General features: G+C 41.4%; 1 protein-coding gene across 4 annotated transcripts in view; it reads left to right on the top strand.

Moving 5' to 3' along the window:
* DIAPH1 (diaphanous related formin 1) overlaps positions 1 to 24,637 on the top strand; it is a 101,556-nt gene that overhangs the window by 37,188 nt on the left and 39,731 nt on the right. For 2 of the 4 annotated variants that reach the window (XM_047086110.1, XM_047086108.1), the window contains 9 exons: positions 73 to 183; positions 357 to 475; positions 1,139 to 1,255; positions 1,855 to 1,970; positions 2,482 to 2,546; positions 3,663 to 3,842; positions 4,806 to 5,585; positions 6,471 to 6,585; positions 7,080 to 7,088. In XM_047086110.1, the coding sequence (XP_046942066.1) occupies positions 73 to 183; positions 357 to 475; positions 1,139 to 1,255; positions 1,855 to 1,970; positions 2,482 to 2,546; positions 3,663 to 3,842; positions 4,806 to 5,585; positions 6,471 to 6,585; positions 7,080 to 7,088 (1,612 nt within the window). The remainder of the gene's footprint in view (positions 1 to 72; positions 184 to 356; positions 476 to 1,138; positions 1,256 to 1,854; positions 1,971 to 2,481; positions 2,547 to 3,662; positions 3,843 to 4,805; positions 5,586 to 6,470; positions 6,586 to 7,079; positions 7,089 to 24,637) is intronic. The other 2 variants (XM_047086109.1, XM_047086107.1) reach the window with 1 other exon arrangement.

Here is a 24,637-nt window from a genome sequence, read left to right as displayed (position 1 = left end):
TCATGTAAAGAGAACGGAATCTTGATCTCTAGCAGATTACAATGACATAAGTGCCGAATTTGCTTATTTTAGGTGGGATGTCTACAGCTGATCAATGCTCTCATCACACCAGCTGAAGAACTTGACTTCCGAGTTCACATCCGAAGTGAACTGATGCGCTTGGGGCTGCATCAGGTGTTGCAGGTGAGATGCAGCTCTTCATTAGAGAGGCCAGGCTGCCTGCTGCCTGCTTTGATAGCTCAGTCATCTCTGGGGTCACTTTCGCTCTCAATTTAAGAACCAGGTTGAAAGGCTTGGGTTTCTAGCTGGCATAGGATGCTTCTGGGTTCCCTGACTTGTACTTTGATCATTGACAGGATCTTCGAGAGATTGAAAATGATGATATGAGAGTGCAACTAAATGTGTTTGATGAGCAAGGGGAAGAGGATTCCTATGACCTGAAGGGACGGCTGGATGATATTCGAATGGAGATGGAATATCCTTTTATGGACTGGGTTCAAGACATATGAGACATTCATTATAGATCCCTGCATGAAATGGTGTGGGGTAATAACTCTGAACAGGGTATCAGCCTGTGTGTCTTCTTAGTAGGTGAGGCAGGTGTCTTTTGATTGCTGTGGGCTTTATTTACCTCAGCATGGACCAAAGAAATTAGGAAAGGTGATCTGAGGGTTGCTCAGCATGGAAGTAGCCATCAAAACGTGTATAGACTTCCTAGAACATAAGAGCTTGGTTTACGAAGGTGTAGAGCTGGTTTTTGATGCACATTCACAAGTCGGGGAGTAGGCTTGTCATTTGGTTTCTTGTGGGTGTCCCTGAGACTGACAGAGGGAGTAGTCTGGCTATGTATCACTATTTGACACATGTGACTTGTGGGTAGTGATCGTTTCATTTCTGTCTACTGCTTGATCTTCAAGCCAAGTACTGGGAATCCTCTGTCTCTGTGTATAGTACCACCCAACTCACTGGTCCCTTGGCCTTAGGAAGTTTATGGAGCTTAAAGTTTTGGGTAATGTTTACAGGGGAAATGGCTGTTAGAATAGAAGTGGCATCTTGGGACTTTTCCCAAGAGTTGGGCAATCGACCTGTCAAACAGTTTCTAAATATATGCTTTCCTTAGCCTCTTCCCCTTTTCCACTGACTTCAGTGAAGTTTTCCAGATTCTCCTAAACACAGTAAAGGATTCAAAGGCAGAGCCACACTTCCTGTCCATCCTGCAGCACCTACTCTTGGTCCGAAATGACTATGAGGCTAGGTAAGATGGTATACCTGTGACAAGTATTAAATTTGAGCCGAAGTAGAGAGAGAAAAATCCTTAAATTCAAAGACTGTAAAAGGAAAAGACAAAGGTTACATTTAATTTTCAGTCAGATATATAAAGAGTTGTCAGTTGTCCTTTTAATCTGACTGAAGCGTGGCTGTATGGAAGAGATCACAGTGTATACCGTAAAGTGTCCTTCCCATTTTGGAAATGGGAGGTGGGTGGGATAAAGATGGTAGCAAACGGAGGAACCCAGTTAAGGTTCTTTCAGGTTGCCTAGAAGTAGAGAGTAAGCAGTAGTGCTGTCTATCACAGAAAGGATCAAGCCTGAATTTTGAGATGGGAAATTATTGGCATTAGGAAGCAGATGGCAACAAGTTTTGATTATCTGAAGTAGATGGAGTAGCTGCTGTAGAAGAGGGAGTTGCCTAGCCTGGCAACATACTTCTGTTAGTTTTACGAAAAGGTCTTCTCTGGAATAGTTATCCTCAGGTCCCTCATTTATCAAAGCAGTTAACTTTTCCTGATCCTGATTGCTTCTGAGAATTGTATTTTGGTTTTCCTTTGATAACCTTGTTCTGTTTCTTCCATAGACCGCAGTACTATAAGCTGATTGAAGAATGTATTTCTCAGATAGTTCTGCACAAGAATGGGGCTGATCCTGACTTCAAGTGCCGGCACCTCCAGATTGATATTGAGGGGTTGATTGGTAAGCATATTCTTCTATCTGCCTCCTTAAAACATTGTTCCTCCCTTTCATTTTGTGTCTTTCTCCAATGAAAGTTTCATGGAAGATAAATTCCTAGTCTCCAGGTATTTCCATTTGTGTCCTTAGGTGATCATCAACATCTGTGTTAGGAATATACAGACCTTTAGTTTATTTCTGTGTGAAACTAAGAATGTACCACTACTCACACATTGCCCCACCTTTTGAAGGGAGTTCAGCTGTCATCTGACTCCTGGTCTCAGAAGTTCATAAGTACCACTTGTAGGCACTCTCCATGCTGCCCAGTATGGCGGCCTTACCACATCACAGGCACCCAGAAATTCTGTGTTGAGCTCAATAGAAAGTTTCATTTCTTTGTTTAGTGCAGAACAGTAAGAAGTATAACAAAAGTGAGAAAATGGACAGAAGACTGCCATTATATTGAAGGATTTAGGTAGTGAGAGGGAAAGACAAGAGAATTGGGAACTTGACTGATTCTTCTATTTCTTTTCAGATCAAATGATTGATAAAACAAAGGTGGAGAAATCTGAAGCCAAAGCTACAGAGTTGGAAAAAAAGGCATGTATGAGAGATCAAAAAAATTGGGGTCTTTTTTTCCCTTTTTAAGGATTATGTTTTTTTCGGACATGTGAAACTGTTACCTGTGATACTTAGCAAACATTCAGCACACAGTAGCGGTTCCTAGGAGAAACCTTTCTGGTATAGGTTAGTCACTGGAGAAACTAACATGAATGTGATCCAGAGGAATTGGTGGTACACAGTTCTTGATCCCCTGGGTAGGACAGGAAAAGACAGATGGCTGTCATGAATAACAGTGACAGTTCTTGCAGTTTTGCTGGCATCTCAGGCCTCTTATTCCTAGAACAACAGGAATATGTGTGTGAATTCTTTTTTTTCCTCTTTAGTTGTTACGGACTCCTATTGCGGTTGATGGGGGTTTGCTCCTAGAGGTTGCTGGGATTGTCCACCATAGCTGCTCTGGTGAAATGTCTTAACGGTGTTAAATTTCTTTAAAATCTTAGGTTTATTTGATTGCTTGGTTTTTAACTGAAGTATAGTTGACACACAATGTTAGGTTAATTTTAGGGGTGCAACATAGTGATTCAGCAACTCTATACATTATGCTGTGCTCACCACAAAGTGTAGGTACCATCTGTCATTATGCAACACTATTACAATGCTATTGACCATATTCTCTCTTCTGTGCCTTTCGTCCCTGTGGCTTATTCATTCCATAACTGGAAGCCTGTACCTCCCAATTGCCGTCATCCATTTTGCCTACCCCCCACCCCCTTTGCATCTGGCAAACACCTGTTTGTTCTCTGTATTTATGGGTTTGTTTCTGCTTTTTTTGTTTGTTGATCTGTTTTCTTGTTTTTTTTTGTTTTTTTTTTATTCCACACGTAAGTGAAATCATACAGTATTTGTCTTAGGTTGTTTTTGTTTGTTTTTGTAATTCCCCAAATTAGATAGACTGTGGAAATGATCCCTGGTTTCCCCCTTCTTTAACCTTGATTTTAAGGTCAAAATCATGGTGGTCTTTTTTCCCAGGCATTCCCTGGGAAAGTGAGCTCTCTAAAAGCATTGGGACAAAATAGTGAATTTTGGGGAATAACGCTGTGCTTCTTGCTGGAATGGATTGCTTACAAAGAGCCTAATTCCTTTCTCCTTTAGCTGGACTCAGAGTTAACAGCACGACATGAGCTACAGGTAGAAATAAAAAAGATGGAAAGTGACTTTGAGCAGAAGCTCCAGGATCTTCAGGGAGAAAAGGATGCCTTGGATTCTGAAAAGCAGCAGATAGCCACAAAGAAACAGGACTTGGAAGCAGAGGTGTCTCAACTCACAGGGGAGGTAATGCCTGAGCGGGGGAGGCAGAGTGACCTCTGAGCCATCAGCAGCCTCATGATAGGCCTGTCTGCAGCAGGAGTCAGACACCTTATTCCTCGGGAGGGTTCAGCTATTAATAGGTAATCTAGTTAGATAGTGCATGTTTTAAAAATCATTTACTGTTTTTTGTTTTATTTTGAGGTAATACATAAGATAGAAAATTTGGAAAATACAGACAACGTAGAGAATAAAAGGAGTCACAGTACTACCCAGAATTAAAACTAATGGTCTTCTAAGACATTCAGGAGTAAAATCCAAATTACCTCTTCACATATTTGCTAATTTTCTCTTATTTTAGCTATTTCTGGACAGATTTATCCCCATACTCTGTTTGCAGTTATAAGTATTTATTTTTTTAATGTTTGTTTATTTTTGAGAGAGAGAGAGAGTGTGCACCTGTGCTAGCGGGGAAGAGGCAGAGGGAGAGGGAGACACAGAATCCAAAGCAGGCTCCAGGCTCTGAGCTGTCAGCACAGAGCCTGACGCAGGGCTCGAACTCGGGAACTGTGAGATCATGACCTGAGCTGAAGTCAGATGCATTAAGTGACCGAGCCACCCAGGCACCCCTGCAGTTACAAATACTTAAATATGGTATCTGATAAGTTGATCACTTACATGGTTTTATCACTAGAATATTTGATTTGCTTGAACTTTGTATTTTCTAATTAAAGGGAGAATTTAACATAAAGGTTGAAGTTGCCTTTTTAATGCAAAGCATGCTAAACTAAGAACATGAAGACCTGAATTCTAGTTTGTGTCCCTAAATATCTGTGACTTTAGGTATGACTTGAGGAGTCTGTCTGATTACTTTCAGTGTCTGTGTGTATAAAAATGAGAACTTTGGATTAAGTAATTTTGTAGGTCCCTTCCAACCCTAGTAGTCCCTGAGTGAAGGGAGGAGTACTTCCATTGTTGTTGTTCCTCTAGGTTGCCAAGCTTTCTAAGGAACTGGAAGATGCCAAGAAAGAAATGGCTTCTCTCTCCGCTGCCGCTGCCGTTACTGCTGTAGCCCTTCCTAGCAGTGCTCCTGTCCCCCCCACCCCTCCTTTACCTGGTGACTCTGGCCCTGTTACTCCACCCCCAGCCCCTCCTTTACCGGGGGTGGTTAGCATACCCCCACCAGCTCCTCTTCCTGGAGGTGGTACCATTCCTCCTCCACCACCTCCCCCTCCTTTGCCTGGGGGTGTTTGTATCCCCCCACCCCCTCCTTTGCCTGGAAGTACTGTTGATATCCCCCCACCCCCTCCTTTGCCTGGGGGTGCTGGCATCCCCCCACCCCCTCCTTTGCCTGGGGGTGCTGGCATCCCTGTACCCCCTCCTTTGCCTGGGGGTGCTGGCATCCCCCCACCCCCTCCTTTGCCTGGGAGTGCTAGTATCCCTATACCTCCTCCTTTGCCTGGGGGCACTGGTATCCCCCCACCCCCTCCTTTGCCTGGGGGTGCTGGCATCCCCCCACCCCCTCCTCCCTTACCTGGAGGAGTAGGAATGCCCCCTCCTCCTCCCCCTCTTCCTGGTGGTCCTGGAATCCCTCCACCCCCTCCATTTCCTGGAGGTCCTGGAATCCCTCCACCTCCACCTGGAATGGGTATGCCTCCACCTCCCCCTTTTGGATTTGGAGTTCCTGCAGCCCCAGTTCTGCCATTTGGATTGACCCCAAAGAAGCTTTATAAGCCAGAAGTGCAGCTCCGAAGGCCAAACTGGTCCAAGGTGAGAATTTCTGTCCATTTTTTTCATTAGTAGATATTAAGAAACCACTTCACTTTCCTACTTTGTGCCCAGGTGGTCTTCCCTTTCTTACGACTAACATCTGTCTTCAGGTTCCATTCATGCTTCTGCTTATTCAGCACATGTTAGGCGTCTTCTGTATGGCAGACATCACTTCGGAGAGTTCTTGGAGCCCTATTCTCTGCTACAAACCCTAAACATATCTTTAAGTTAATGTTTTTGGTCTTTTTTCTGAGGTTATGAGTGCCATGGTAACAAACAGTTTGGTAATAGTCATTTCACCAGTTTGCGACCTGCTGACAGTAGTGCTGATCTGGAAAGTTGTGGCTTTTGGATACATCCTGATACCTCTCTCTGCCATCAGTGAGTTACAGAGGACATGTTTGCATGGCACAGTATTTCCTCCACTGTGCATTTGAGGCCCCTGTGATTTCTGCATTAGCCTTCTGCTTAAAGAAACCAAGTTAAAAGAGCCTAGTGATACAAAATAAACTAATAAACTCATAAACTAATTTGTCATAGTTAAATTGGTTTTTTCCATTTGTCATAGTTAATAGCTAAATTTTTGGGAAAAATACAATGTAGAGCAAAGGAAGATGTGAAATCCTCAATACTTCTAAAACTAGAGGACTTGAGGTTAGGAGGAAGATAAGTAGCATAACTGAATCTAGTTCTTGAATAATCACCAAAAAACAAACTGGAAGCACTGTCTCCTGATCCTACCATGAAGAGTGCAGCTCCTCTGTGTCTTGGATTAGTCTGTTTTGCTGAGAACCACTACCCACGTCTTCTGCATATTAATCCATTTTCCAGGTTGGAAAGTACAGAGCTCAGCTTAATAACTCAACACTCTGCCTTTATCCACAGTTTGTTGTTGAGGACCTGTCCCAGGACTGCTTCTGGACAAAAGTGAAGGAGGACCGTTTTGAGAACAATGAACTTTTCGCCAAACTTACTCTTACCTTTTCTGCCCAGACCAAGAGTGAGTACCTTCCTCTTTCATGCCCAGGGCCAGGATAGGACTTGGAGTGTCCTTTAAGTGGGTTTTCCATTCTTTTCCTGTCCCTGGGTGAGGGTTGAAGAGAGGTGGTTTTTCCTGTTAGGAAGGAATTAAGATATTTTTGTATTCTGGGGATGCTGAGGTTGAAAAAGAAAACTGTTGCATTTTGGTATTTTTCCCCCAGTTTGTTTTGTATATGGGTATTTTATATCAGTATAACTTGTTGGGGATATGAGATTAAGGTGACAAGAAGCTCAGTCTAGGCCCCTGTTAATAATACCCTTGAACGGATTCTGACACTGTCTTTAAGGTGCCATCCTAGACCTACACTCATAAAGGGTTGGGTGGAGTTTTGAATAGCTTAGGTGATTGAGTGACTGTCTATAGTAGCAGAGCCATGTGTGATTCTTTTTTTTTTTTTTTTCCCTTCCATTTCTTTTCAATATTTGATGTTTTCATGGCCATTTTCCCTCCAGCTTCAAAAGGTAAGAATACAGAAGAGCCTTTTAATTGAGTATCTTGAACATTAGAGCGAGATGAAGCAGATGTAAAGCGATTTCTCTTAAGAAGACTGAGAGATCGGGGATTGATATCTCTACTGCAGTTTTTTGTTTTTTTTTTTATTAATAGTCCAGAAGGCTCAGTACCTGTGATGTTAACTGACAGGGTAGAAAGTTATTTTAAGTCCAGGCTGCCACACCTGAAGTACTAATACTGTTACCTTACATTTCTGTTGTGTTTTGTAGTCTTCTACCTGCTTTAACATGTGTTACTTCTTGGATCTGCAAAGAAGCCTTAAGAGATAAGCAGGATGTGTATTATCTCCATTCTGTAGCATGTTTGGAGTGAGTAGGTACCTTGCCCAAGGTTAAATGATCAGATCTAGGGATCTTGTCTTCTGGTCCATGTTTTTTTTTTTTGGTATAAATTCTTGCTTCTTCACCTTTGTATCTTCCCCTTTGTTCTAGAAGAACTGATCTTTTTGCCCTCTTCTTTCTTCACTTCCTAATTTTTGTGGTTTTGTGCTGCCTTATGATGGGGCACTTGTAGTTATTTCCCCTGAAGAATACAGTATTTGAATTTAATGACAATTATAGCCCACTAATTTTGTATTTCCATCTGAAAGCTTTTTTATTTACTTAGGGGTATATTATGACCCTAGTGATGGAAACTAAGTGCAACTTTTGAGCATTTCCCCATCTTCTCTCTGCCCTCCTCCTGCCCCTTTATTTTATTCCTTAAGTGATCTGAGGGGACCAAGCTGCACTTTCTTATAAGGAGCCTAACATTGCTAGGTGTCTTTGGTGGTCCCTAGATATGTGCATGTATCTGAGAGTGTGAGATCGCTGTGCTCAGACTTGACATGTTGCCCTGTCACTCAGGGCAAAGTGGCCTTGTATTCCAGAAGAGCTGTCATCTTCTGAACTAAAGCCCAGCACAGTGGATTACTTCCACCCTCTTAGTGAAAAATACCATGACAGTGACAACTTACCCTACTCTAGTATATCACCAAAGACTAGCTGACAGAGAAACTCAAAATCAAATGATTTCCTAATTTGTAAGGTCACAGAATCTAGCCCTTTGTTGGCTCTGGCCTAAGTTGCTTTCTTGCAGCTGTGCTCTGAGTGCCACTGTGCATGCATACTGGCTGGACCCCTTTCCTCCTGCCTTGGTCACATCCTACTTCTGTACACTCATATTACTGTTGATGAAAGTGGGATTTTCTGCAGTTTAATGGTTTTCCTTGGCATTTTATTCCCCCTGTGAATTGATAGATGGTATGTTAAAAATACCCAAGCCAGACTTTACCTTTTGTCATTTTCAGCACTGTAACCAAACTTTTTAATGATCCTTCAGTTCTCAGGTTCTGCCCTAGAAACGACATTCTTTTCATTTAAGTTTCTAACTTTCTACCAGCCTTGGTTCTTTTTTAAATTTTCTTTAGTTTGGTTTAATGGACTATTGATTTTTGTGTAGTAATAATCCTCACTAGTAGATTGCTGAGTGCACAGGCAGGGGAGAGGCAGAGAGAGAGAATCTTACTCAGGCTCCATGCCCAGCACAGAGCCAGACACGGGACTCAATCTCACGACCTTGACATCATGACGTGAGCCGAAATCAAGAGTCAGACACTGAACTGATTGACAGGCACCCCTCTAGCTAGTCTTTAAATATCTTTAGTTTCAGTTACCATTTGCAGCTGTTAAATTGGCATACTGTCTTAACGTCCCTGTCTTTTCATTAGGAAACACTTGAGGGTGTGTTCTGAAAACTACAAAATCATGAGTTTTCCAGACATTCTAAATCTTAATGATTTAAAGAAATTCCTGGAGGAGGTTTTATTTTCTCTGTCAAATATAATCCTAAGTGCTTACTGTTTACCCAACTCTAAGTTACTTATAGCACTCAGATGCACCAGGACATTGCTGCTGCTTGTTGCCCATGGTACATCTATGTTTTCATTCATTTCCCCCCAAAAAAGAAATGCCTCCCCATTTTAAAAATAATTTTTTCTTTGGATTTTTAATGTTTTACTGACTTTAATGTCCGATATTTATTTTTTTCTTCTCTGTTTGCCTGCTTTTTTCCCCTTTGAGTTAGTCTGTAAATCTCTGGTGATACAAGAGGTATTTGAATATTGGGACTTATTTAACATGTCTCTTGGGAACAGAATAGTTGATTTAATGCCATTGCTGCAGGGGTCTCAGGTAGCAGGCAGAAGTACTGCATAGGGACCCCATCCCATGTATAACTCCCACTGTGATCAGGGCTAATTTGCCCTTGGCTTTCCTGATGCAGTTTTGAACTTCCTTCTCTTGGTGCTTCAGGTTGGCAAACTCCATGCATATTGTTCCCAAGTAGCCCCTTGATCACAACATACCTGAAAAAAAACACTTGAGTAAAAAAAGACTTTGAGGATCTTAGTTAAAGTTTATGTCAGGTAAGGAAATTCAGGCTTTAGCAGCTTCAGAGGTAGGCCTCTAAGGGCCCAGGTCTCCTGATTATAAAAGCAAGGTTTCTTTTGTTTCTGATGTTTTAAACATGTCCATGTAAACTTTCAGAATATCTTCATCCTTAATCCTTTTTGTCAGGTAGGTAACCAGTTTCAGTTTCATAGTCTTAATATTGATGATGTAATTAAACAATAGATAAATACTCATTAGCACTCTGTAAATATTCTGTCTTTCAGATAAAGAATTAGAGACCTAATTTGAATAACTTTTACAAGTCTATATAGTAAGTGCCAAAGCCAGGATTCTCACTCTTGAGTGTCTGATTCCAAAGTCCTTGCTCTGGCCCTCTGCGTTCCAGAAGTGTATATCCCTCCCCTAAATGTTTCCAGAAGCTTAGCTCCAGACAAAAGATGAAAGAAGTAGTTTTGCAACTACTTCATTCATTCAGGCACTTCACTTCTGTCCTTGAATTGGCAGTGACTCTTAGTACAAAAAAGAAATAACAGATTAGGGAAAGTAGGTGAAATACTGGATATTTAGGGTTGAAGAAGAAGAGACATGTTTTGATTCTAGTGTATTCACTTGTAGCAATGAATCCAGTTGGAGAACTAAGACCTGCTTCTCTATTACAATAAAAGTTCTGCTTAGATGATTTCAGCCTAGTAGTTGCCAGGCTTGATGAGGAAGTTATTTGGACAGTGGGTGTTCATAATATTGCATTATTTCCTTTCTCATTTGCTAAACACAAGTCTCCGTTACTTGTTAGACATAGCTGTATCCCCCTTTTATTTTACTGATCCCTAAAGCCTCTTGTATACCTACTCCAGGAATGAACCTTAAAGAAAACGCCTACCTCACTCTTTACATCTCCCTCCTTAGTCAGAGGTCTCCAGCCACTTCTTCATTACGGTTCAGGAAGATGTGGGCCTTTTTAAGTAAGAGCCCAGAGAGAGGAGCCAGCCCTCAAATGTATACTACAAGTTCTCTTGATCATTTTTCTCTCTTAAAGATTAGTCTCTTGTTTCTGAACTCTTGACTTTCTATAAATCACAAATTTCCTCAGTTGATTTATTCCTTGTCAGGGAATATTATGAATTCAGATTTGATAGGCAGTGCTATAAAAACTTCTAGCCCTTTTTACTTTCTCACTCTTCTTATGGTGATCAGCAAGGAGTCTTTTATCATGGTCTCTTTCCTGACTCTGCCTTTTGAATTCCTTGGGAACACGTTCATTAGTTAAATTTTAATTTTTTTCATCTTTTCCTAAGGAGCATTTTCATCACCGTGGTGACCTCAGGTCATTATTTGTATGTATGAGATAAGTAGTTTTTCATTCAGCTTTCCTTCTAACTCTTACTCTCTTTTGTTAATGACTTGATCCCATGAAAAATACTGTCCTTGGAATGGTGTAAGAAGTGATAACTGATGTGCTAGGTAACAGTGACATTTTCCTTTTTAGGTTTATTCCTTCCATCCAAAAATGTGCTGGGCTTTTAAGATCCACAAGCTAATCTCCATTAGTGGTGTGCATTGGACAGACAATATGTAGGTTAAACCCTCTCCCTGTTAAAAAGTATGAGGGGCCTTGTGGCAACTTTGGGCATCATCAGAACAGCTCTCCAAGTGGTTATCAGCAGTAATTTAGAAAGAACTCTGCCTAAAAGTAAGATCTTGACCAAGAGCTGCAAATTTCATACACAGTAACAGTATTTTCATTAGGATTTGACTGTGTGCATCAAGATCCCAGTGTTTGTGCTGTTGTCCCACAGGTCAGAACTGTTGGCCACAATCCTCTGTTGCTCTCCCAGAACTTGTTTGGTTCAGGCTTCAAGGGTAGCCAGTGGTGGGGAAGCAATCCCTTCTTTCCCCAGAGGTCAAAGGGTCTTTCCTTTTCCCTGTGATCCTCTTCTGTCCACTAGGGGGCACTTTTTCAGTTGGATTTTTATCAGGAAATGTCCAAGTGAATCTTTACAGTTTGTGCAACTTTAACCCCTAGAAACAAGATTTTGTAAGAGCTCAGCATGCTCCACTCTATTCATTGAATGTCTTGGCAGAAAGATGTCTGTTCCATCAGTTCGTTACTGCTCTCAAGTGTATAGGATTAAGACTCCAAGTGCTATTCAAGTGAATATTTGTTAGGATTATTGTCTTTTAATTACTAATTTTCTTGGGTTCTAAGTAGGATCAGTCTATGAGTTAGTGCAAAGTACTTGGGAAGTTCCATAATATCAGAGGGCACTTCCTCATCATCTAAAAACCTGAATCTCCTATCCCCTGGGGTAATGAGGAGCCCTGAACATTTGGGTTGTCCTCTGCCCATCATCAGGGGTATAAAAAAAGAACCTAAACCATCCCTTTCACATACTCCTCTCTCCTCTCAACCTTTCCATCACCATTTGCCTTGAATTCACTGGATCTAATATTATGCTATTTATCTTGGTGTGTATTACTATAGGTCGTCCTCACATCCCATACTCGAATCCCCTTAAAGGTCTATGTATCTCCTATTCAGTCTCCTCCTCTGATCCTACCTGAGCACCTGAAACCCATTCACTGTGCCCTCTGGAATTCTTGGTCCAATACAAGCAAAGTCTCCGATAACATCAACTTAACCTTGTTGGTCTAATAGAAACCTGGCTTTCCCTCAACACTGCTTTCCTTCTTGTGTTTCTCCTGTGATGGGTTTTTTTTCCACATAAATCTCATCTTAATGGACCTGGACCCAGAGATGGTATAGATGTCCTCTTTGTTGTTTTTGCCACTTTAAGATCATACCACCTTTCTCTTGGCTAAAAACCCATAATTTTGAATCTCATGACATCAAATTACATCACCCAGTTCCTTTCTTAGTGCCAATGATCTACTAACATCCCAAGTTACTCCTCTCTCAGCCAGGTTAGCAATTGGTTACTCTTTGCAGTACTCCAGTACCACTTCCACCTTAATTCTTTGCAATTTCTGTATGAAAGGGTCATGATCCTGCCAGTATTTTGGCTTCCCACTTCCTTGAATTCTTCTTTTGCAGTGATCTTGTCCTCTACCTCATCCATTCCCTCCTACAGTCATCACCAAAACTGCAGTCCCTCCACAGTCTTAATTTCATGCCACCCATGTTCTATGTTTTTACTTCTCTCTCTAGTATCCTGACCGCCACCCCCTGGGACTTCCAGTCCATTTGTCCTACCACCTTTCACTGTCTTTCTGTTCCTCGATGACTTCACTCTCCTCCTCAGCTAAAATTCCATGGTTCATTATCATAATTATCACTCTCTTGGATGTTTTCCCCTTCTGTTACCTCTCTCTGATTTCATCATAGTTGATTGGCAAAAACCACAGTCTCTCCTTGCCCTGTACAGGTAGCTGTGCTGATGAAAGTGGCTGGAGAAAAGCAAACATTTGGTCCTCCATGATAGACTTTTCAAGTTTTCAGGACAGCAGATGCTCTTACTTTTTCTCCGACCTCACTGGCTGTTCTTTCTTCTGGGTCTCCTCCGCTTAGTTTGCAATGTTGCTTAGCCCTTGATCCTGCCAAGCAATTGGATATTAAACATTTCGAGTACCTTCAACTTCCTATTCTTCTAAATGATAATTTCACACTTTTTCTCTTCTCAAAGACCCAATATCTCCCTCATTCTCAGTCCTCCTGCTTCACTGAGAATACTGAAGCCATCAGAAAACATGCTTCTGTAGACTTCTGCCATTATTATACCCACTGTCTGTGTCTTCCTCTCTCTTACCATGGTCCTGTCTGAAGCCACTTCCTGTACTATTATGATATCTTCATTTCAGCAAATACATAGAATACACTAAAAATATTTTTTAAAAAAAGTCTTCTCCCTGCCTGGAGTGACCATGGTTAACATACCTTTCAGCTGTATGTGTTATTCTAATAAATGAAAGGGTGAAATCCTTTTCAGGTGGGAAAATGTGGGAAATTTTCCAATAGAATCTTAATCTTAACTGGAACTTTAAGGGACAGGGGCGTTAAAAGATAAAATTACAGGGGCATCTGGGTGGCTCAGTCAGTTGAGCGTCCGACTTTGGCTCAGCTCATGATCTCACAGTTTGTGAGTTTGAGCCCTGCATCAGGCTCTGTGCTGACAGCTTACAGCCTGGAGCCTGCTTCGAATTCTCTGTCTCCCTCTTTCTGCTCCTCCCCTGCTCATGCTCTGTGTGTCTCACTCTCCTTCAAAAATAAATAAAAATATTAAAAAGATTTTTTTAAAAAGTAAAATTACAGAAATGTGAGGGTATACACATATTTTTAATCTAATCTGTGGGATTCCATGTGGTAGATACCGTTGTGCATTTTGCTGAACATTTCTCAGCATCTCTTGATACCGTTACATACAGATGTATTCCCATTATTTCTAGTGAATAATTGTACTTTGTCACATGAATAAATCTAAACTTTATACACTTGATCTCTTACTGAGAAGTTACCAGCTTTTTATACTATAAGCAGTGCTACAAGAAGAATAATTTTATATTTATCTCTGTATATTTGCATTTCTGCAGTATATTCTTAAAGTTTCTGTGTCCATATTGCTAAGTATAGGATAGTACCAATTTATCCTACCATCAAAAATCAGGAATTACTTATTGTAGTGTGTGATAGGGGAATGTGGTACCTTGTTTTAATCAGACTACTAAGGAGATTGCACCAGCGATATTCCTTCATACCTCTTTCCTCATCTATAAAATGAGACAGATTAACCAAAAGATACTCTCAACTTGAAACTTCTGGGTTTTGTTATTCTGGTTTTTTTCCCTTTCTTTTTGCTTGCATAAGTTGTCTTTGGTGTTATCATCTCAAACTCTTTTGTTTTGACTGTTTGCTAAAAAATTCTTCTGTTGTTTTGTTTTGAGTTTCATTCATTTTCCCTGCACTGAGATCAGGCATTAGAAATTGCTGCTTGCTTTCAATTAGTGTTTGGGGGTATGGAACTAAACTAGTGTAAAACTGTGAAAGGTTTCATGAAGACTGCCGGTTTACTTTCCACGGAAGACTTACTGGTGGAGATTTAAGGGAGGGTGTCATCAGATAAAGATAATTAAACTTTAATTCCTTCTAAACTAGAGGAATTTGATATATCTGAAGAGTGCTCTTTCTCCTTTTCGCCACCAGATGGCACATGGATCTCTTCTGTTTTAGTTGTGTCATTGTTACGTCTGCGAGTGATGCAGTCACGTTAGAGAGAGACAGCCTCTGTGATTTTCAAATACAAACTGTGTGTTATGCTGCCCTCTATCTGTCAGGAAATACATTTGGAGGACTGATCAGTAAAAGACAGGAAGCTGTAACTTGCCTTTTACAAAAGGATCTTATCCTCTTGCAGCTAGTATCTTTATAGGAGCAACACTGGTGGTTTTTGGAGGGCACAGATGCTGGAGCATGTTGTTTTTTTTTTTTTTTTTTTTTTTTTTAGTCTGATAACTTCATGAAATCATAGCCTTCCTTTTAGAAGGCTTAAAGAAAAAATTGTTTTTTACCAGCTTGACAGTTCATTCTATACATATTTATAACTCCATGATAAAAATATTCCCAATCCTGTCTCTGTCTCTGCTGAATAGCTCCTTCAAGCATATAATGGAACTCCCCGCTGATAATATACTCCTAACTTCCCAGAGATAGTATACTGAATAAATTTCCCTCAGGGAATTCCCCTGGTCTGTCTTGGATAGAATTTGCTGGTACAGAAAAGTTTTTACTGTCAACCCTTTTCTATCACTGTTAACTCCTAATTACCCCCAAGATAATTCCAGTTTTAGAGCCTCTTTCTAGCTATTCAAACTTTAGTGTGTGCCTGTATTACTATTCTTGACATGCATAGACTGAAACTATATCTTTTAAACCCAAGGTACCATCCAGCATTATCTGCAGATTTCAATTGTGTATCTTTCAGAGTAGGTATTATCCTTGTTTTTATGGAAATCATACAAGATAAGTTAGCAGGCAATATGACATTTTCTATTGATTCCTGACATTTTAAAGGCTCTAATTCAGGGGCACTTGTTTTCACAAAACTTTTTCTTGCCATCTTCTGGCCAGGTCTCGTTAGGTATCTTTGAAGGATATTTTGAAGAAGTTCTCTGGAGTCTGTGTAGCTAGGAACCACTTAGAGACTGATGATGAGGATGGAGGATATGTGTGGCAGGCAGATGATGGGAAATCCCTCCAGTTGTACAACAAAGATGGAGTTGTGTAAGACCAGGAAGTCCAGATCATGATGAAGGGGCTACACTTGGGCAGACAACTCTTGCTCTTGTTTGGTTATTCCTTCACCATGGAGACCTGGAGTTGGTAGAGATCAGGGATGTGTTTAGGAAGAAGAATGGGATCTCCAGTAAATGTCAAGAGCAGAGCTGGGCTTTAGGATAAGCAGGAGAGTGATCCAGTGCTTTTAGGCTGCTACATGCTGGGGCCCAAAGCAGCTGCCTTACGGGAACAGCCCTGTTCTCAGCATCCCTTACATGCTTTGGGAATTGTCAGATGTGAACTTACTCTTTTGCTAATATGGGACCAATCTCCCTGTAAACATGAAATTATAGACCAGTTTTCAGGGAGTACTGATACCTCCACCACAGGATGTTTCCTCTGGGGCTTTCCTGCTTCTCCGTTAGCTGGTTTTCTGCATAAGTACTCTAGGTAGTTGAGAAGTCAACATGGTATGAAGAAGTCTCATAACCACCCTAGTGTTCATCCATTCCATCCTCCCCCTCCCTACCCTTAGAGGTCATCATTTTTATTAGTTTCTTGATTATACTTTCATTGTTTTTAAAAATGCAGTTATAAGCAAAAACTGATAGATTCTTATCCTCCATCCCCTTACCAAAAGGTAACATACTACCTTTATTGTTCTGTACTTCCTATATTGTGGAGATTTTTCATGTCAGTACATAGATATCTTTGTCATTAAAAGAAATCTAATTTTCAACAAGCATGCATTGCTTTTCTAATGAACACGAGAATAAAAATATGGTAGTGAAGTAATCTGTCCTTTTTTTTGAAACAGCTGCGACAATTTAGTTAATCTGACTGCATCTTGAGTGTGTGGATGTGTCCTCTTGTTCTACCTGCAAACTCTGTTATGTAATAAATAATTGAACACACCAATTTATAAATGTAGGACACCTCATACTGAAGCCTTCCGGCCATTGTGGTGTGAAGAAGAGAGTTTTGAAAAGTTCTTCTGTGGGCCCTTCCAGACTCTAGCTACTTCTGGAGCATTATATTCTCAAGCAGAAGCAGAGCTTTGTATCACTAGCATAGGGATGCTACTTCATGGGAGGGATGTGGTCTTCAAAGGAAAGGGATGGCCTGCCTCATTTATTCCTTCCTTCTTAGTTTTTGTTCTGGAAAGAATAGTTCTAGAACTTACTACACTGTAACTGTTTTGTTTAAGAATTCCGGCACATCATTGGGGCGCCTGCGTGGCTCAGTCGGTTAAGCGTCCGACTTTGGCTCAGGTCATGATCTCATGGTTCGTGGGTTCAAGCCCCTCATGGGGCTCTGCTGACAGCTCGGAGCCTAGAGCCTGCTTAGGAATCTGTGTCTCCCTCTCTGTCTCTCTCTTCCTCCCCTGCTCGCACTCTGTCTCTCTCTCTCAAAAATAAAGATTAAAAAAATTAAAAAAAAAAAATTCCGGCACATTGCTTTCAGAGCAACTTGGAAGAACACTCATGATATGGTGTTAGGCAGGAAAAGCAGGAAACCATTATGTACAACCATTATTGCAATTTTGTTTTACATAAAAAAATGCAGAAGTAAAAGATTGGAAGAGAATATACCAGAATACTATGACAGAATTTGTTAGGGTGCTAGATTTCTTTTCCTACTAATTTCTCTATAATGTGGTCATCTGACTTTTTAAATGGGAAGAACAAAAGGGTTAAGAAGAAAGTTTGCCAGTGGCCATGATGCTGGAAAGGGGGTTTTTAGAAGTACTTTACCTAAGAAATTAGTGTTTACAAAGCAGAATGCTAATATCCAGTTCTACACAGCAGGTAAAAGCATCTTATTTCACTCCCCATAGTAATCCTAGCCTGCTTGTCTTTGAAAAATCAGATTCTAATTTAAAAAGCTATTTGTTCCAGCAGCTTTGAGTGAGGGAACTCCATTTATACAACAGCAGGGCATTGGAAACCCCGTGTTTGCAAGATGGGATGGAACTTTTCCTCCTTTCTGATCCTGTATTAATTCCAACTCTGTTCTTACAGTCTGTGATTCTTTCTTTTGTTATCTGTTAGTTTGGAAGATATGGTGAGTGTGTGTTTAAATTTCCTCGTGGCAAGAAAAACTGCTAAATCCTTTGAAGAATGACCCCCTTTTCCTGTTCTGCTTGCATTTTTCTTTTCAACCACGGGGTGTGCGCAGTTGAGCTATTTTGGCTCCGGTTCCAAATTGTGATGTCAGAGACTAGGGATTGGAGGAGAGTATCAGGTGACTTTCAGTAACAGTGATGACGGTTCTGCCCTCATCCCCACCCCTTCAACCCCCCTCCCCTCACTTTCCACACCCTTTCCTGGCTTCCACCTTAGGAACAAAGAAGGGAAAAAAACAGCAGTGTGACGAAAACCAGCTGCTGCCTTTGCAGACTCAGGCTGGGGGCTGGGTATTTACTCCTTGTGTTCTCTTTGTTAGGCACTTACTCTATTACTTCTCCTCCCAGGACCCTGACTAAAATGTAGAGTGTTTCTAGGATCCTTTGTTACCGAAAACAGCTTAGAAATGTGCAGTTTACTCAGGATTTAGGAGACGTACAGCAGAGATTAAAACTGCTCCAAGAATCTAGAAAATAATGGAGGTATTTTGCTTTCTTAAACTGATTCAAGAATACCATTTGATATCAGATGCTGTGAATGATAGGAGCACATTATCTGTTACTTCCAGTTCTTGGAACAGTGCTGCCTAGTAGGTGTTATCTTCATTTTATAACTGAGAAATGGGAAGTACAGAATTAATACGTCCTTCGTTTATTAAGATCTTACAGCAAGTAAATAGCAAGCCAGAATTTGACTCCAGATCTGTTAGGCTCAGAATCTAAGATTTAGTGGAAGGGAGTACCAAGAAGGCAGGCGTGTTCAGAGATGCCTGCTTCCAGGGACTGTCGTGGCACTGGGTGAGCGCTCTTTGCTTTTCACCAGTGACCAGTCCTGATTTCTTTAACAAATAAATCTCCAGGGGAAAAAAATGAGATGAGGAGAACATAGAAGCTAAAAGAGAATTTAAAAATATGTCAGCCAGTTAAAATGTGTGGCTCTTATTTATAGCCTGATTGATTTCTTTTAAGAAAGGCAAAAACTTTATACCTAGTGCCGTATATTGATGCCTTTTCTCCTGTCCTCTAGCCTTACTGTCTCTTGTCTCTCCTTCCAGGCCCCGAAGCTCATCTCTCTTCCTTAGCACTCCCATGTTGAGTCACCTTCCTGGGTGTGCTGGGAAAGTATCTGTGAGAAATTCAGTGACTTGTCTGAGAGATCAAATGTTTTGAGAAGTGCCCAGATTTCTGATAGTGCTTTTTTGCCACCCTTTCAGACTTTGATTTGCTCCCTTCTTCCTAACTCTTAGCACTTCAGCTCTGTACCTTTGGAATTCAGTCCTGCTTTGTTCTTCTCCCTCAGGTTTATGCATTTTACCAGTTTGTCCCATCTTGCCTTAAAGCTTGCATATCCACTGTGGTTTGGTTATGTGGGATTTAGCAGATGGGTATTTGTTTTGCAGGGAGAGGTCAGTGATAGGAATCTGGTTTTCCCTCCTATGGTGTATTCCTATGAGGGGCTTCAAGGTGCTGAATTTTCCACTCATGTATATTACATCCATGGGGAATATGAAGTAGACATCCTCCACATGGGCAGCTTCTTACATTAGCACATGGAAGGGCCCTCTTGTTCTGTCCTTTCCTCAGAATCAGAGAACTTAGGTAGAGCTTGATAGACACAGCTTATTGTACACTGGGTGGACTTGGTGATTCTTAGCTATGTTGCCCTCACGGAGTTTGTTGTTGTGTGTACTACCTACAGATCTTACTAAGTGTTCAGATCTTTTAGATAAGCTAGGGAGATCTAGGACTCTTCTCCAAAGGCCCTGTTTTATCAGAGAGAGAACTATAATGGTACTGGAGTCCACTTTTTTTAACTTCCTATTGTGATTCTGTGCTCACACATATGTCCTGCCATTATCTCACTTCATGGACGTTGGATTAGCTCACATATTTGTGCCACCTCATTTAAGTGAGTGAATGCTATTGGTGACTTGGATCCACAGATTTCTCAGCATGTTCCACATTTTCTACCTTTCTCCTGTGTTCTCTTTTAGTCATAAAGTACTTGGGTTACTTAAGGGAAATGCAGCCTAAGATCAATGGAGGGTGTTCCCTGTAGAATAGGGACAAACTACGCAGGTTCATCTTGGGCAGAGCGAGTAGAGTCTGGTCCTGAGTCAGTGAGTGAGCCCGAAGGTTAGGTGGAGTTGCTTTATAGCTCAGCCTGAATCTTTCAGCCCTGCACATGTAACTGGCTTTAGAGCCAGCTGTGTTCTCAACAGAACTTTCCCAGAGTCCTTTTTCCTACCTCACTTACTCACTCACACCTGCAATTCTTAAGAACTTAGCTTCTAGGATGTCAGGCAACTCCCTTCTCTTCCATTTCCTGTTTGTGGTCTTCACCGAGAGAAGCCTGCCACAGGAATTCCTGGGGAAGTGATGGCTACAGCTGTGAGACTCTGGGCGCCATTAGCTCATTCCTGCAGTTAGGGAATACTGTGCTACGTAGGAACTCCCTTCCGCTCTGGGGGCCCTTAGAAACTGTTACTGCTCAGAACTCAGCAGTCACTAGGACTCCGGCCGCTGACTTTGTGCCTTGACTCTTATCTGTCTTCACAGACTGGAAGTTATGTTCCTTCATGCCTCAGTCTGCTTCAGTTTTCGAATTCAACATAAGAATCAAGATTTATGACAAAATTAGCTTGGATGAATTCTTTTAACATATGCAATAATAGGGAAGAAAGAAAAATGGGGTACTTCTCTTGGACAGCAGGGGGTGCCCTTTCCCTTTGCTTTATTGCCTGGCACTCCCTACTGCATTCAGCCATTTTAGACAGATTGTTTTTGCTCCTAGCTAACTCCATTTTGTGTTTGTGACGCAGGAAAAAAAGAATTGGGCAAGGGAGGAGCCCCGCTGGGGGAGGAGTGAGACAGGCTGAGACGCAGCCACTGACCCCTTTACTCAGCACTTGCTCACCAGGGACTTACCTTGCTGCAGGCTGCCTGCATCCCCAGCCACAGATGGAGCATATCCTCGCCCTCTGAACAGAGAACACGGTGGTGTCTGGCTACTGGATACCTAACAGTGACAGGGTGCTGAGATAGCAGGCGTGGCATCCTCTCTCCCTCTTCAAGGATCTGAGCCTGAGTTTAGGTAGTTTTTTCTTACAGAGATCTTGAGGCTGATTTTCTCAACTATAGGATCAGCTAAGAAAAGGTACCCTTTTCACTCACTTTTCTGAGATCAGATGCCCTAATGACTGCAGGGAAGCAAATCTGACTTTTAAAAACAGCATTTATATTATAAAAGGTAAAAAGCACACACGTGTATACGTAACACATATATGCATACACACATATGTGAAGAGAAGAGTATGAATACCTATGTATCCCCATCACCCAATTTAGAAACTCCTAGCTCATCTTGTTTCAGCTACCTGCATCAGCCTTTCCCTTGCCATACCAGTAATTTAAACCGTATCCTAATTAGTTCTATCATTTAAGCTTTAAGTAAGTAGTTCAGAATTTATATCAAAAAATGAGGACTTTTTTAAAAAAGAGAAATATATAACCATTATCACATCTAAAAAAGTTATTTAATATCATCAGGTATCCACTGTTACTCAAGTTATCTTCTGGATTTTTTTTTTTTATAGTTTGTTAATCTGAATCACAGCCAGATACAGTCCCTGCATACAATTGGTTGATATCTCTATAGATTCCCCCTCCAGCCTATGTAGTTTCTCTCTTACTTGTTTTGTTTTGCAATTTGTTTGTAGGTTTAATTTCTTAGGAAAGAGGGAGGAAGCCTCAGGTTGGGACTGGGAAAATACAGAGCCAGACTTCTCTTCATAGAGCACAGCTTCCCATCTTGACAATTTCCCCAAGACGTGACAGGAGAGGAAATGAAGGGGAAGTGCTCTACAACATCATAGAAAGGGCTGGAATATCTTATTGAGGTGGCTTGTTTTTCTCCGACATGATAGCCTGTTACCCAAAGTCTTTAGAGAAGTTTGCAGACTGCTGTCAACAGAGTGGACCCTGCTCTTTCCTAGGAATTAAGGGAGCACTTTTGAGCTTTGGGACACTGGACTAATCTGCTGTGTGATAGCTGTATCCCTAGGGTGATTTCACAGGCTCCGCTTTATCTCCCAACCACTTTCCTTTTTCTTCATTGGCAGCCTTTCTCCCTGACCAGACCTAATGAGTTAGCAGTACTTCCTAGACTGTCTCACAGAAAGAAAAATTATATGTTGTGTTGGGGATGGGCAAATGTGAAAATTCTTTCATGGCTTCAGCACTATAACCTCCCCACTCTGGCCCATGACCTTTTTGAAGGTTATCTTTTGAGTCTGGTTTAGATGTAGATGATGAAGTGAAAGCTTTTGCTTGATGCTCTTTCTCTCCCTTCCGAAATAGGTCAGTGACTGACAGACAGCAGCTGCTGCAGGCAGTCTGTTCCCTTGCTCTGGGAGAGAGCATAGGGCATAGAAGGGAAGTTGCCGGGTCTGACTTCTTGGCAAGGCTGGCAGGACACTTGTCAGGTCTGGTCCTTCGAGACGAGGTTGGCTCTGTGCCTAGTTGGGAAGCTGTGGTTGCCATTAGCAAAAGTGCTTAGATCTGCTAAAGAGGTCAGGGTTGCAGCAGCTAGAGTCATGGACACTGGCACCGACATGCTTTTCTACCTAAGAATTGGCTGAGTGAAAAGGGTCTCTTTTCTGCTCTTGTCAGTGGAGAGGCATAGTCATTTTCAGATAAGATTCTCCTCCTTCCCTCTGTGCTGAGGAGCTGTATATACTCACTTATGGTTTTGTCCCATGTGAATTTCATACGATTCTACAAACTGAAGTTACTCGGCTCTTGATGTCATTTTTAGTGTGAAACACGGTATGAGAACTTTGTTCTGGGCTTCCCATCCTTGCTTGGGCAAAAAAGGGAGGTGGAACCCAAGCATTGTAAGGTTATATATTGAGTGCTGTAGTATTTGTATACCAATTGAATACACCATTCCTACAGCAGGGCTGGGAAGGCTACTAATGGGAGTTACCCGATAATTGCTACATTTTGATTTTTTTACCTTTTTAAAAAAATTTTTTTTATTTATGTTTTTATTTTATTTTTGAGAGAGAGAGAGAGAGAGAGACAGTGTGTAGTGTGTATGAGCAGGGGAGGAGCAGAGAGAGGGGGAGACACAGAATCCAAAGCAGGCTCCAGGCTCCAAGCTATCAGCACAGAGCCCGACGTGGGGCTCGAACCCATAAACTGTGAGATCATGACCCAAGCTGAAGTCAGACACTCAACCAACTGAGCCACCCAGGCACCCCTTTATTTTTTTATTTAAGTAATCTCTGCGCCCAACATGAGGCTCAAACTCCTGACCTCAATATCAGGAGTCACATGCTCTACTGACTGAGCCAGCCAGGTGCCCCTTGAATCTTTATCTTTACTGCTGGTTGTCAGTGGATCTCCCCCAACCTTCCTACCCAGTGTCAAAGCTGAACCAGGGCCAGCTGTCTAAGGATATGGAAATGTTATAGGTGGCATCCAGACTCATTCCCATCTTACCTTTCTCACAGTTCCTGGGTGGGTGACACTTTTAAAAATTTACACGTTAGATAATGTAACTATATTAACTCATCAGACTATTTTAGTTTTGTCCGTGTTGGCTTGTAGTTTTGGTCTATACTGTATATATAGCATTTATGTTGTTGTAATCAGAGGGGTGTGTGTGTATCAGTTTTCTTATTTCTTCATTTTCTTTGAAGTGTACAAAGCATAGGTGTACAGGTCAGTGGATTTTCACAAAGTTAAAAATGCAATTTATATCCATGTAGTGAACACCTGGATCAAAAAACAGATTATTACTAAGACCTGGAAATTCCTTTTACCTCCTTCTGGTTATAGCTGATCCCTAGTCCTCCCACCCTGGCCCAGAGTAAGCGTTATTCTGACTTCACAGATTTCTCTTACCTGGCTCCTTACCCACAGTATATTTTCTGGTTTGCTCACTCCTACAATACACATTAAGTACCTCCAGAACTGCTAACTCATACCACTTTGCAGTGCACATCTACTAACCAGAGTCCAAATTTCTTTAGGCCAAGCTTGTTTGCTTCTTTTTATTAGATAATTCTCAAATCCATCCATTTCTATCTCCAGCCCCACCATGACTAGACCGTGCCTTCATTTCTTACGTGAAATAGTAAAACCTCATGTCTTTAAAGGTTTTGATCAGTCTCATTGACAGTCATTTTGTGTTGTATAGTAATACTTTAAATACTGACTTTTGCCTCTTTTCCTTAATTCAGAAATGAAAGATTTTACTTTTTGCCTTTCTGCTAGGAAAGTGAGGGTATTGATACAAGTACAGAAGGCTACATCAAGCAGATGTACAGTTTAGGGAATTATTATAAGGTGAATACCCTTGTAAACGCCATATGTATGGAGATACAGACTTTCCAGGGGACCCCTAGGAACCTCCGTGTTCCCCTTCCCTGCTAAGAGAAACCATTATCCTGTCTGGTGTGATAATCATTTTCTTTTTTATCACCTGAGTTTATATTTCTAAATACTGTAGTTTAGTTTTGTTTTTTTTTTTAACTTTGTTTTCTTAATGCTTTTGAGACAGACACAGACTGCCAGTGGGGAGGGTCAGAGAGAGAGAGGGAGACACAGAATCTGAAGCGGGCTCCAGGCCCTGAGCTCTCAGCACAGAGCCTGACGCGAGGCTCAAACCCATGAACCATGAGATCATGACCTGAGCCGAAGTTGGACGCTTATCCAACTGAGCCACCCAGGCGCCCCTGTTTTGCCTGT

The sequence above is a fragment of the Lynx rufus genome, unplaced genomic scaffold (genome assembly GCF_022079265.1).
Source record: "Lynx rufus isolate CCGP_SWC_20201006 ecotype Redwood Valley unplaced genomic scaffold, mLynRuf1.p SCAF_1, whole genome shotgun sequence".
In the NCBI taxonomy this organism is placed as follows: domain Eukaryota; kingdom Metazoa; phylum Chordata; class Mammalia; order Carnivora; family Felidae; genus Lynx; species Lynx rufus.
This window is presented reverse-complemented; position numbering and strand designations above follow the sequence as displayed.